Source organism: Ambystoma mexicanum, chromosome 13, assembly GCF_040938575.1.
Source record: "Ambystoma mexicanum isolate Mex_15411 chromosome 13, UKY_AmexF1_1, whole genome shotgun sequence".
NCBI classification, from domain to species: Eukaryota; Metazoa; Chordata; class Amphibia; order Caudata; family Ambystomatidae; genus Ambystoma; species Ambystoma mexicanum.
The window spans coordinates 231,486,794-231,500,723 of NC_090938.1; the positions used below are offsets into that span (position 1 = coordinate 231,486,794).

The 13,930-nt window shown below is 45.8% G+C and overlaps 1 protein-coding gene across 1 annotated transcript in view; it reads left to right on the plus strand.

Moving 5' to 3' along the window:
- KLHL12 (kelch like family member 12) overlaps window positions 1-13,930 on the plus strand; it is a 1,608,338-nt gene that overhangs the window by 195,430 nt on the left and 1,398,978 nt on the right. Inside the window, exon 2 of the mRNA XM_069633689.1 lies at window positions 2,605-2,845. Coding sequence (XP_069489790.1) covers window positions 2,663-2,845 — 183 coding nt within the window. The 5' untranslated portion in view covers window positions 2,605-2,662. The remainder of the gene's footprint in view (window positions 1-2,604; window positions 2,846-13,930) is intronic.

Consider the following 13,930-nt stretch of genomic DNA (forward strand, 5'->3'; position numbering starts at 1 on the left):
TAGATGTTTACCAGAGAGTGAGATGACAAATTGCGTGTCATCAGCGTAATTAGTAAAATCAACCTTACTTTCTTACAGTAAATTAAGGACGGGTACAGTTAAAATATTATACAGAGAATATGATGAGCACACCCCCTGAAGCTCACCATGAGTCAGAAGAACCACCGATTCAGCTTCTGCACCCTTACTACTAACTATGCACCAGCTCTTACTCACAAAATACTTAATCCAGAGGGCAGCATCATCCGAGAAACCAGCCTCTTCCCTTAACCTGGTGACCAACAGTGTGGGCCACATGGTCAAAGGCAGCAGAAAGATCCAATAGCATCAGCACAGCTGTCTGCCCTTTGTCCATGATCTGAAGCAATCTAGACTTGAGATCAAGCAAAGCTGTTTCATTGCCATGATTTTCCCTGAGGCCCGATTGCCACTTATTCAGAATCCCGTTAATCTTCAAGTATGTCACAACTTGCATATATGCTACACAATCCATGATCTTCAATAAAAAAGGCGTTTTGGTAATAGGCTGATAGTTCAGTGGTATGATTGGGCACAGGCTAAGCTTTTTAAGCAAAGGAGTAATCCAAGCATTCTTAATGGTTGTGTATTGTCCTCCACCCTGGAATAAATCCTGTCTGGTCGGGATGAACCAACACGTGCATAAGCGGGACAGCCGGTAAGCTAACATTTTACGGAGGATTTTGACATCTACATTTATCATAGATAACGGCCGGTATTACTCGCACTCGGCTGGATCCCGACCTTACTTTAACAGGTTTAAATTCAACGCCTCGAACCTCCTCAATTGGGCCTCAGCCTTGGAGCAAGCAGATCACTGTACTCCTTGTATACCTCCATCAGCATCCCCTCCGTCCTGGGTGTCTTCCTCCTAGCATGGTAGTTAATAGCCCTAATCACCTCCTGCAGGTCAATATCCTCCTCCAACTGCTCGCGCATCAGCTCATCCAACGAAGGTAGCGAAGCATCCCCCAACCATTGCTTTGCCTACCCCTCATCAAACCCCCTTTTCTCCTGATATAACGTGGCTTAGAAATCCTGGAACACATTGGATTCCCCCATCACCTGTGATTAATGACACTGCCCCACCCCTGGTCCCGGACACCTTCAGTGTCTGGTCCCTCCCACCCCTGCCCTCCTGACCAACAGGCAAACAACCTGCCCGCCTTGTTCCCTTCAGCATGCTGCCTGGCCACATATCCAGCAAACTGAAGGGCCGCCAGCCGATCCCTTGCTAACCCAAGCTCTCCCTTTGCTTCGTGTTAGACTTCTGCCTGTATCCGCCCCCGGGCCGATCCTGATCCAGCTGGGCCGCCTTAAGCTTGCTGTTCTTCACTACCTCACTGAGTACCCTAATAATCCCCACCCTAGCCGCCATGAACACACCCCTCTCGCTGTCGCCATGTTAAGGAGAGCGGCGCAGTACGTTCTTTGCAATCTTGCATTGGGTCTGGTGACACTCCCCCAGCACCATAACTGCTCTTTGTGTGCGCGGAGGCCAGAAATTCTAACAGTAAGTTATCATTAATATTAATAATATTGAGTTTGTTTGCACACTTCAACACAAGTTCTTCATAGTTTTTCTAAAGTGAGTAGAAATGAAAGTCCTAATAGTATTAGAAAGGTAAATAATCTAATATGTAATCATGATGAAAGCAATTTTATCTAGGTGGTGCTAAATATATACACTAAGTATATACCCAAATTGAGTCTAAATTATTTAATGTGATATTTAGAAAGTTATGTATAACAAATATTATGATCTATAACAATAAGCTAAGCTACTGCAAAGTGTATTTTTGAAGAATTCCTATATAGAGTACCTTCAGACATTTATTAGTATCATATGTGCACAAAGAAATGTCAGAAGATGCATTTGGCAACATTCATCATTTTGTCTTGTCTTGCGATTGGCATTTAGCACAATTACATTTGTAAAGATAATTTTCCTGTGTCTGGAACATGTTTTTCATTTCAGGATTTTTTGTACTGAAATGTAACAGAATGTTGTTCTGCAAATTGACCTATGTCAGTAAATCAGTAGTGTGGTTTTAAACTTTTTATTTTTGCCACTGCCAATTTAACTTGTAAATATTATTCAAACAAAAGCATTTATTACTAAATTGATGTAAGTTCTGAATAAATAACAAGAGGACCGCAGACCTTTTCACAGGATTTCCAGTTTCTAGTAACCGATTGAGCACAAGGCAAGGTGCTTTATGCTCTTCAGCCAGCCCATTAATAATTAACTATATTAGTATAGTACAGCGCAGCAGACCGTATTACCATCTTTTCATTTTTTTGTGCCCCAATAAACATCTGTGATTGATTTGGCAATGCAGAATAGGGAAAATAAATGTGTTCTGGTGCTAGAAAAGCAGGCTACTGCTCTCCTGTAATCAAGGATTACTCCAACAGCAAGCAGGTCTCGTTACTCGTCTTTGATCTATTCTCCAGAGTTCCTTCTTAACCTGTTAATAGTTTATTAAAAAATAAAACATTCTGACACTGCATTAGTCAATGACCAAAAATCAGATGAATTTGCAAAATATATAGCAAATGATAAAATGTATTTTCTTTTCCCAGGTAATTGATCCCGCGGCCCTGCTTTGCACACATCCTCTGTCCCCAATGATGAGACACTATGGCGCCAAAAGACATCATGACCAACTCCCACGCCAAATCCATTCTGAATGCCATGAACTCCTTGCGCAAGAGTAACACGCTGTGTGACATCACCCTGAAAGTAGACCAAAAGGAGTTTCCTGCTCACCGCATTGTACTGGCAGCTTGCAGTGATTACTTTTGTGCCATGTTCACCAGTGAGGTAAGAAGGGCACAGAACATCTGTCTGTACATTTGTGCCTTCAAATACAGTGCCCTGTATGTACAATGTCATAGTGTCTGGAAGGAGTAGTGCGATCTGGTGGTTAGTATAGCTCAAATAAGATTTAAGAACTAGTTTCCATTTATCTTGCACTCCAATGTCCCGCCCAGTGTCTTAGTTCTTTGTTTTACTATCCAACATGTGCTCATAGTGAAATCAGCCTTTATTTGCATAATATGTCTTGGGAAGCATAAAGAGAAGTAAAAAGTTGGGTTGAGAAAAGAAATGAATTCATAAGAGTGCAACAACTAAGCACTATTAATATTTGAAGGCTATAAGAAACTTGCTTTTTTGACAATATACTGAGGTTTTGAACTGTGACCATTAAAGAATTCAAGGTATATTTTGTCAGTCAAAATAAAGCATTTAGCAACAGTGTTTCTTTGACCCAGACTTTACATTTTGCATTCCTGCATCTGCCCTACCCTTCACTTCCCCCTGTCATGTTTTCCCTTCTTCCTTGCCACCCTTTATTCAGTCCTTTCATCTGTTTGATGAGTGTCTGAGTCACCAAACCACAAGGGCTATCCACTAGACCTGCATTGCATTGTATTTTATTTCTATAGCGCACCAAGACCTTAGGCATCTGGGTGCATTTCTTACATTGGTGGAGCAAGGAAATTACATGTTCATACAGTGGGTTTATTAAAGAGGATAGCAATTAATAGTAATACAGTAGGTAATTTACAAGCGTTTGAGTGGCAGCCTGTGTTTCTTTACAGTGCATTAAAAAACATTTATTTGTTTAAAACGAAATTGGATGCACCATAAAAAAGTTAGGTGAGGATTCAAACTTGGGTCTAGTGGTTGAAAGGGCTACCCTTTAACCATTAGACCACAGGAGTCTGTAAGAGCAAGGCAAACACGCTCTGTTAAATAAACAGGAACTGTTTGCATTGTTCACACGTTCACAGGACAGGCATTCTTATGAATGCCATCCTAATACAGTAAACAACGCTTTTCAGATTATTCTGAAAAGTGTTTGTTGTATTAGGATTGGCATTCATAGCAATGCCTGCCCTGTGAACGTGTTTTCAGTCTCTTCTCTCCGTCAGTAACAAGCGACAGCTTACAATCTGGTGCTCCTGCTTGATTACTGCCGTGAGAACAGAGAATTCAAACAACGCATGTGTTTCTGCATATGAAATGGATGCCTCCAAGTTAGAACTTGGAGGCCCATTGCCAGCTAATTTTTCATAGGAACCTTTGTTAAAAAAACGTAAATGTATATTTTTAAATCTTGGTGTCGGCACTTCTGCCAGAGAGGAGAACCCTTCCCATTGGGCCAGGGATGTGAGGCCGCTACCCGATGGTACTTATCGCGAGTATCCCATGGGAGGGGACCCCCTCAGCAGGAGAAGGGAAGACGATCCTGGGAGAACGTGGCATATGTCAACCACCATTCTGCCCTACATTATCCACTACACAACACAGCTAGGCCCAATCACCCCCATCCTCTAGGTCTCCACTTTCTGCTGTTAGTTACTTCATGCAGAGTAGCACTGTTTACAAGATAGACAATACTGTGACGAGGAAGAGTGAGGAAAGTATGGGAGTGGATGGCTCCATAAGTACTGATACAAAGATGAGCAGGGCAATGAAGAGCCCTAAGCAGAACCACAACACATATACTAGCTGTTTGGGATTCAAGAGCCGACTAACCATAAAAACGGACAAATTACTTTCCTCCGCTTCAGTACTGGCCCAAAGGAGCATCAAGGCGGCGCATGGAGGATGCGTTGCAGACCTGGATGCCGGGAGAAAGAAATCAGTTTCTGAAGGCTGTGGAACCTGACATCCAACTGCAGGAAGGAAGCCAAACGAGTGGTCCATGCAAGACCCGGCGTGTGGGGAGAAACCAGCCTGGTGGAGCCACCGAAAACCGAGAGCAGACGTTAAAACCAAGGGGAAGCCAAAGAAGCTTGCCAGTGTTGCCGTTTGACCGGATACCTCATGGCCCAAGTTAGAAGGTACGAGGAGGGGGTCCAGAAAATTGCTGGGAACCCCTAGAGGCTGTGGTTCGGAGGAAGTGGGGAACCATCTTCCTCGTCACAGTAGGACCAAGCAGAGCAACAAAACAGACCTACTGGGTGAGAGCACCCCCAAAAAAAAGAAAAGAGATGGGGTGCGGGGGTCTGGGGGACACGTACTGAGAGAATTGGTCAATTGTATATGCAAGACATTGCCTCCCAGGTTAGTGAACCAGCCTGATTAAGAGACATTTTAAGCCCGATAAGATGGTCTGGGTTCCATGTAATCAGAAGAGAAGACCAGGGGAAAAAAGAAATATCCTTTGATTTAAAAAAAAAAAAAAAAAGGATATTTCCTCCTATCTCCATTACCCCTTCCTAGGCAAACTCTTGGAGAAGCTGGTCGTCTACCAACTGATCCAACACTCTGAATCTTTTGTCTCCACAACCACCAGTCTGGCTTCAGAGCGGACAGTGGCACGGAAACTGCTCTATTGAACACCTGTGAAAACTTGCTCTGAAATCACGACTGCAACTCTACATCCGTTCTTATCCTTCCGTAGCTCTCCTGTGCCTTTGAAACACTCAGTCATGCCACACTGACAAATTGGCTTTTTAACACCATTGGCATCACAGGCCTGGCACTGGACTGATTGACCTCATTCCTCCTCCAGTGTTATGCAGACGATGCACAGCTCTCCTTCAAGCTTCCCTCCTCTTGCTCCTCCCTCATCCCTGTCTGTCTGACTGCTATTTAGGAATGGTGTCCCGCCAATGAGCTCTGCCTTAATGCCAGTAATACTGAAATCCTTCTCTTTGGGTCCCCAGCTCCCCCCTTTCCTCTGGCCGCGCTCTATGGGTCCACTCCCCTCATGCGCTTGTGAGGCAAAAACCATTGCGTCATCTTTGACTCCTCCCTCTCCTTCTCTCATATCGTGGACGTTATCAAGAAGGCTCACTATCAGCTGCACCCCCTTGGAGGCATTCTCCCTTTCCTCACCTTCCCCCAGAAACTCAATGTCTCCAGAGCTGCAGTCCTCTCTAGTCTCGACTACAACAGCCTCTTCCTCAATCTTCCGTTATCCTTTCTTCGCCCCTTCAACTAATCCAGAATAGGACTGCAAGACTTCTCCTTAGCCTCAAGCCCAGGCACTGCATCTCTCCAGCCCTAAAATCTCTCCACTGGCTCCCGTTTGCTGCTCTGAGTTCTACAAAGCACAAACCACCCCCACCCCTCCGCCTAGTCCACCTCCTTCCTTGCACTTAGCATGTGGACTCTCACCTGCTGTACCCCTTGTACCCCATGTAATCCCGGTCACTTGGCCTCCTTGCATCCCCTTAGCACTCGCCTAGCTAGTCCCTTTACCCCCTTCCTGTCCCCCCTTTTACTTGCACTGTCTCCTCTTTACCCTACACTTCCCTTCCCACCCTAGCACTTTGCATTTCGCGCAGACTGGCACCTCACCCCACACCTCACTTGCACTTATTGTTGCTGCACTTGCACAATCCTAATGTCACAAGGCCTGGTAGGACTGTTTACTGTTATCTTTCTCCCTTGTCCCCCCACCCCCTCTTTTTTTTGTCTTGTGGCGCCTTGAAACACTATTTGTTGTATAGGCACCTTACAAATATCCAATAAATAAGAATTCAAAATAAGACCAGGTGAGGAAATATATATTCTCGGATAAAAATCAAAATATCGTTGAGACTATTGAAGGAGCGTCTAGGAGAGTCTAGGAAAGGCCTGCTGAAGGGAGCCATTTCCTCCACCTTTTTTGGAACTGTAAAATGCCTTAGAAGGCATGCGGAAGAGAGACTATGGCCTCCCCACACCGCACCCAAACAGCACGCCCTTTGTGTGGAACTATACAGAAAAGCCTAGTGAAGGCCATGGCTAGGAAGATATCCCCCATCATTTACAAACTGCCTAAGTATGATATGATGTATGATATATTTTATTTGTATCGCGCTCGTACACAAGTGTTTCAGAGCGCGACTAGGCAAGGGAGGGAAACAAGGAAGAACACAGCACAACATAAAAACGATCTTACTAGGCCCAGTGACATTGAGAACGCGCAAGTGCATGGGAAAGAGAAAAGGGAAAAAGTGCATGGGAGGGGGAGAGTGGAAAGTGCAGAAGCCGAGGAGCGCAGATAAATAAAATAAATAGAAAATTGAGGCAAACTGTGGTAGTGCACCCTGCAAGTGTCAAGTGCTGTGTTTAAGGCAGCAGACTGGGTAAGTCTGAATAAGTGCAGAAAAGAAGAAAAATGGGGGGGGCTGTATGGGTACAGATACAGTCCCCAGTGCAAGGGGTGGCCAGGAGGCAGTGCAGGAAGGTGACCGGGTGAGCAGGTACCTGGGCCCAGGGGACAGAGGGGTGGCCAGGTGCACAGTGCCAAGAGAGCAGATCAGCAGGGGAGAAGGGGAGCGAAGGCAGAAGCAAAGAGGAAGGTTTTGAGGTGCTTCCGGAACCGGAGATGGTTCTCCTCAAGTTTTAGAGTGGCAGGGAGGCTGTTTCAGAGGGAGGCCCCAGCCGAAGATAGAGATCTACCCCCAGCTCGTTTCTTTGAAAAACGACTGACCCTGAGGGAGTTGGAGGTAGAGGAGCGAAGAGCTCAAGAGGGGAGATATTTGCGGAGGGATAGCTGAAGGTATTTTGGACCCAGGCCCCAGAAAGCCTTGTGGACAATGCAGAGGGTTTTGAATGTAATCCTTGCATGCAATGGGAGTCAATAGAGAGATTTCAAAGCTGGAGAGATACGATCCCAGGGCTTGAGGCCAAGGACAAGTCTTGCAGTCCTGTTCTGGATAAGTTGTAGAGGGCGGAGAGTAGAGGCAGGTAGATTTAGAAAGAGGCTGTTACAATAGTCCAAGCTAGAGAGAACCAGAGCTTGGGATACCATGAGCTTCTGGGGGAAGGAGAGGAAAGGCAGAATACCTCTGAGGAGGTGCAGTCGGAAGTTTGACTTTTTAGAGACATCAGAGATATGGGCCGAGAAGGAAAGTGTGGAGTCAAAGATGACGCCAAGGTTCTTAGCATCGCAGGTAGGGGTAGGAGGAGGGCCAAGGGAGGCCGGCCAGAGAGTGAGGGAAAACATTGGAGATGGTGTACCGATAAGGAGGATCTCTGTCTTGCTGGCATTCAGACAAAGATCATTGGCGGCACACTAATTTTGAATGGCAGTTAGGCAGTCGGAGATGAGAGAGGGAGAGGAGGTGGCCGAGGGCAGCCGGAAAATGAGTTGTCATCAGCGTAGCACTGGAAATTTGAGCAGAAAATGGCAATGCAGTGAGCGAGAGTTGCCAGGTATTGGTTGAAAAGCCAGGGTGAGAGGTTAGGCACCTGAGGAACCCCACAGGTGGAGAGGAAGATAGATGATAGGAAAGACCCCAGTTGGAGCTGGGAGGGTCGAGGAAAGAGGTCAGCCAGGCCAGAGCCTGATCAGTGATACCCAGATTATCACGGAGACGGTTGAGCAGGATGGTGTGGTTGACCGTGTCGAAGGCAGAAGAGAGATCAAGAAGGATGAGGACAGAGGGAATGTTAGAATCAAGGTTGGAGAGCAGATCTTCACAGATATTGAGGAGAGCAGTTTCCGTGCTTCTGGCCACTCTGAAGCCAGACTGGTGGTAATGGAGGCAACAAACAGAATCTGAATGAAGGTTAAGCTGAGAGATGGCCAGCTTTTCCAGGAGTTTGCCCAGAAAGGGGGTAATGAAAATTGGGCTATAGTTTGCCGGACAGGAAGGATCAGCTGTGGATTTCTTGAGAAGAGGATGCACAAGGGAGTGCTTCAGATGGGAGGGGAAGGATCCTGAGGCAAACGAGTGGTTGTAAAAATCAGCAAGGGCAGGAGTGAGGGTGTCCATGTGGTCCTTGATGGTTTTGGAGGAACAGGGATGAACCTGTTTTGACGAGGCCTTCATAGATCGGACTTGTCTAGCGATCTCGTCAGGGGAGAAAATAGGAAAGGAAGAGAATGATGGTGGGGCGTGCTTAAAGGGGGGTCCCCAAGCACAGACAGAGGCAATAGGAGGGGGAGAGGATGCAGGGGTGGACAGGATGTCCTGGGTTTTAGAGATAAAGTGCGAGGCAAGGGCATTGCAGAGAGCCTGCGAGGCAAGAGGAGGGGAGGAGACTGCTGCAGGGTTGGCAAGTTCCTTGCAGATTTTAAAGAGTTCGGCGAGTTGTTGGATGCCGCAGAGACACGGGCTTGAATGTGGGCTCTCTTGTTAGTGCGGACAGAGAGTCGGTATTGACTTTGGAGCAGGCGACAGGCCAGTTTGTCAGAGGATGAGCAAGAAGACCTCCATTTCCTCTCAGCCGCCCTACACTTACGTTTAAGTGTAGCTAGGTCGGAATCATACCAGGAATTGCACTTGGCTTTGGACTTCAAGTGGATCCTCATGACGGGGGCAAGAGCATCAAGAGTATCTTAGATGGAAGAGTAGAGAAGGGACATGGTTGTGTGGGGGTGTGAGTCAGCCAGGGGAGGAGAAGGGGGAGAGAAGGTGGCAGCGAAAGCCTCAGCTGACACGCTTCATAGGTCGGATGTCCGAGAAGGTAAGTGGAAGTGTTGGGTTGTGGTTGGCTTAGGGAGAAGAGAGTGAGAGATGGGAAGAGAGGAGGCCGTGGTCACTCCAGGAGAGAGGAGTGGTCAGAGGAATAGAGAGGGGGGAGGCCAGGGGAGATCAAGACATCAAGTGTGTGTCCTGCAGAGTGCGTCGGGCCAGAGGGGAGGATAGAGAGGGAGAGGGTATCGCAGAGGTTGTGAAAGAGCAGTGATGAGAGACCGTGAGAATCGAGGTGAATGTTGAGGTCACCAAGGAGGAGGAGTTGAGTGGTTGAGGCCAGGAGGGAGGAGGAGAGGTCGGCCCACTCAGAGAGAAAAGAGGTGATTTGCCTGGGGGGCCGGTAGAGAGTATCAACAGTAAGAGAGTGGCTAGGAGAGAGTGAGAGCCTGCAGACAAGGCATTCAAAAGAGGAGTAAATCTGAATGGGAGTGATAGTGGCAGGAATCCACTCAGGAAAGATCAGGCCTCCATCCAGACCTCCTTTTGGAAACAGTGTGTAATGTATTCTATAGTTTTATTTTTAGTGTAAGCGGTGGAAATCGGTTTGGAACACAGGACAGTGGACTATTTGATTTTGACGGACATTTCTGATATCATCCTTTGTGTTATTGAAGGCATGGAAACCCCTCTTGTGTTCTAGGCCCCGATTCTTATTTTTCTCTTAAATACAAGTTTATGCCAACAAGCATGTCACCATTGTGTCCCCTTCTTCTTCTGCACCCTTACACTATGGCCCATATTTTTAGATAACTTTTTTTAAGTGAACTTCCCCTTTAAGGATTCTACACCATGTCCATTATGTACGTTTTAACAGATTCAGTTTAGTGGGTGGAGAAATGTTTATTAGTAACCATAGTATTAATTTGGGTAGACCCTACCAAATTCTGCTCTGCATATAAAAGCAGCACCATCTACTCTCCCCAGTTGTAATGCATGACGATTTGTGCTTTGTTCATATGCAAATGCAACGTACTCCAAATGTGAGGTTCCATGTTTTAAGATTTCTCCCATTTTTTTGTAATCATTTCTTCTGCATCCAAGAGAACTTGTAAAGTTGCCAAGTACATGGCTGGATGAACAGGCAGCGCAAATATAAATCATATTAGTTCTTGTCTCAAAGATGAAGTTCCTGTGGTCCTGTGTCATGAAGTTGCTCTCGGGCAACTCGAACATATAGAATAACGATTTATGCTTTTAGCATTAGCCAAACGGAAATACAATAGCTGCAAAAGACATGTTGTGGTGTGAATTAGGCCTCAGGTTGAAGCACTGCCAAAATACTGAATCCAGCTTTGGATCTACTGCCCTTTAGTCGAAAAATAGTCCTTAGGCGCCACTCTGTGAGAACGAACATGGCTAAATTACCTGTTCTTTGGGATGGTACCCACTCCAGAGTCTGCAGCCGCACTTTAGCTCACGTTACCTTTAGTCGACTTCATGACGGAGTCGTCTGGTAGCAAACATTACAAGAAATTACTTCTCAAAAGTGGGTTTCTGTTACAGGTATTTTCTATTTTCTTTTTCCCGCTCTTTCTCCCCCTCCCTTTCCCAGGCGAGATGAACGTTCTGCAAACTTAACAATTTCGGTCATTGTCCCAACTGCAACTTCCACCTTGATGCATGTTGCTGTTCACATTACTCAGTTATGTTTGATAAGGCCTGGGAACGGGCTAAGGTGCCAAGCTTGTTGGTGTGATGGGAAAGGAGGCTAGTTTATCTAATATTGTTGCCACAGGGTGCTGATTTCACTTTTGCTAATTGCCCTATTGGGTCATCTGCAGAGGGATAGCATTGTAATGTCACAGGTATTGTACTAACCAATAGAGCAGGGTAATGCATGTCAATCTTTAGGTTTGTAAATGGCAAGAGCCAGTATGAGAATGGGGATTTGCATCTACTTAATGTCTGGAATATTATTGTAATTTTGTGGTTTCTGTCTTTAAAAATTGTGGCCCGATGCTGGCTGCTCGAGTATTTTCATGCAATAAAGTGCTCTTTCTCTGCAATTTGTGCACGCAAACTGAGGAGAGCAGATGCTGTGCTCTCTAGAGGTTTCTGATCTCTGGATTGGGGGTGCTACGCCAGGCCTGTGCAGGCAGTTAAGGGGGCGCACACCATTGAGGTGACTCTGAGGACATAGGATAGGATATGATTGTTTATAACACGCTTAATACCCTGAGGTTTCAAAGCGCGGACCCGGGGATCGAACCTGTTTTGCTCAGCGTCGTCTTGCTTCCAAGGCGAGCACGTTGCCCTGAGCTATCCTCCTGAGACAATATAGTGAGTCATTGCACATTTTGTGTGAAACGGTGTTCTTGAAATGTTTTCTTTTTTTGTGGTATTATTGCTTATGAATTGCTGTTTGTGTTGATGAAATAGCGGGGGAAAACTCCTCTAGGCGAGGAAAGGCCATGTTGTACAATATTGCACGAGTATTAATGAAGTGTGGCAGTGAATCTCCCCTTATGCGGGGACAGATGACATCATGAGGGGATGAAAGGTGATGAATTAATGTGGGGGGAACTAAGAGGAAAGAAGGCACTGTATATAAAGTGATTGTCCTATGAGGAAAGGACCGGTTATCCCTTGGTTCTAGAAGAGAACTTGAGGGGGGAAGAATGCCCTTGCCTCGTGGGAAGTAGGCCAAGGAAGGGTCTACATTATTGTTTAAGAAATGTGCTTTTATTGCAGGTATTGGTTGTAGTTGTATAATTAGAGGTATTCTTCATGAGGCATTATTAGCATATTTTGTATATAGAGGTGTTAGTGGGTAGGAAATTGTCTGGCAATTGCACAAGTGAAGGTGTTCTAGTGTTTGATGATTTGTGACTGTTTATTAGTGTATTTTGATCTTTGGAAATAAGGCACCGCTGGTCTGAGGTTTTGCGTGAGGTTGGAACGATGTGTTATTATGGATACTCCATTGGCGCATATGTATGAAGCGCTTCTGAAATATAAGGAAAAGGGTTTTAAGGTGCCACAAAGAATGGGTTTAGGAAACCGTGGCTAAACTGTTTGAATCATGTCCCAAAGAAGGCATGTATGAAACAAATGTATTAGAACACATGGACACATATCTGTTGTCAACCTATAAAGGGAAACAGTTGAAAAATAGGCAGAGGTTGATTTATGGAAAATGTTTGTAGAGGAAGAGAATGTCCACGCGAGGGGAACAAAGGATCTTATTGGGGGCACAGTCAAACTGCCCGCCCTTTATGGGTCTTACCCCCTTCAGCCAGGCCGTAGAAGTAGAATACACTAACCCCAAGTCCCCCCCCATCCCCCAATCCCCTCTCGAAGACCCAAAGGAAACATTATGGAAACCCACGGATACCACTAGAGCGACCCATTGATTTTTAGAAATTGCAAATAAGGAACTCCGTCAATTAAAAGCAGCAATACAGAAGGCTGAGGAGGAGCTGTTAGATGCAGCACAGAGGCAAGGGGAGTGGCAGTGTGCACCGATAGGAACAGACAAATGGAGGGTGGGACAGATTCTTTTTAAGATTGATATGAAAGCTAGTGAAGATCCCCAGATAGCCACACAGGAGGAACGCCCAATTTAGGGGAAGCTACAGGGGGTCCACAAAATATGGATGGCTGCAACCACAGTATAGACTATGACTCAGTATGTACCGATGGGGAAGTAGAGGATGATGACGATGAGTGGGAGACAGATGACCCAGAAGAAATAACACCATAGGGCCGTAGGCTTAGACTGCGGCTTGGGCGAATGGCCCTATCAAAGAGCAAGAATCGAGAGGAAGTATCACAGTACAAAAAGCGAGGAACACAGTTCACGTTACTACAGAAGGGCCCAGGAAGGTCTCACTAGGTACCCTGATCCCACATGGATCGGGACAACTTACTACACACCTTGCCTTCCCTCACAGTGGAAACTGGCAGGTGGTTTTATGCCCAAGAGAAGCACAAAGCAGGAATAACTTTAGCTGTAGGATATATAAAGATTTTGTTTGCCTCATTGTTGGGAGAGCAGGCTAATGAAATATGGAAAAGGGCATGCTATGGTGGAGCGAAGTTGCACAACACCGCCCTCAACGTGCTTTGTTTAACAACTGTTGTACGCAAATATGGAACATTTTGAGAGACATGTACGCTGATAGACCTTACATAAATTCTATCATGACTCACACGATGAAGGTAGATGAGGACCCTGCAGTCTATAATCCAACCGATACAAGAGATTTAGCGGTTGGAGATGGGAGGAGGTTGGGATTAAAATATTGCTGTTTTTTTATCACATGTTGCGCAGGGCTTCTCCGTGCAGAGGTGCAAGCAGATTTGAATAAGGTTTTTGGGATCGAAGCAAAAAATTGGCCGAGATACACGCACACATGATACATTATTGCAGACAGCAACAAGAGGGCAGATCATACGCAGCGGGCAGAAACAAAGCTAGTGCAGACAAAAATGGTTAAACTGAGCATGGAGGAGGCAGTAATAAAGAGCATCGTGG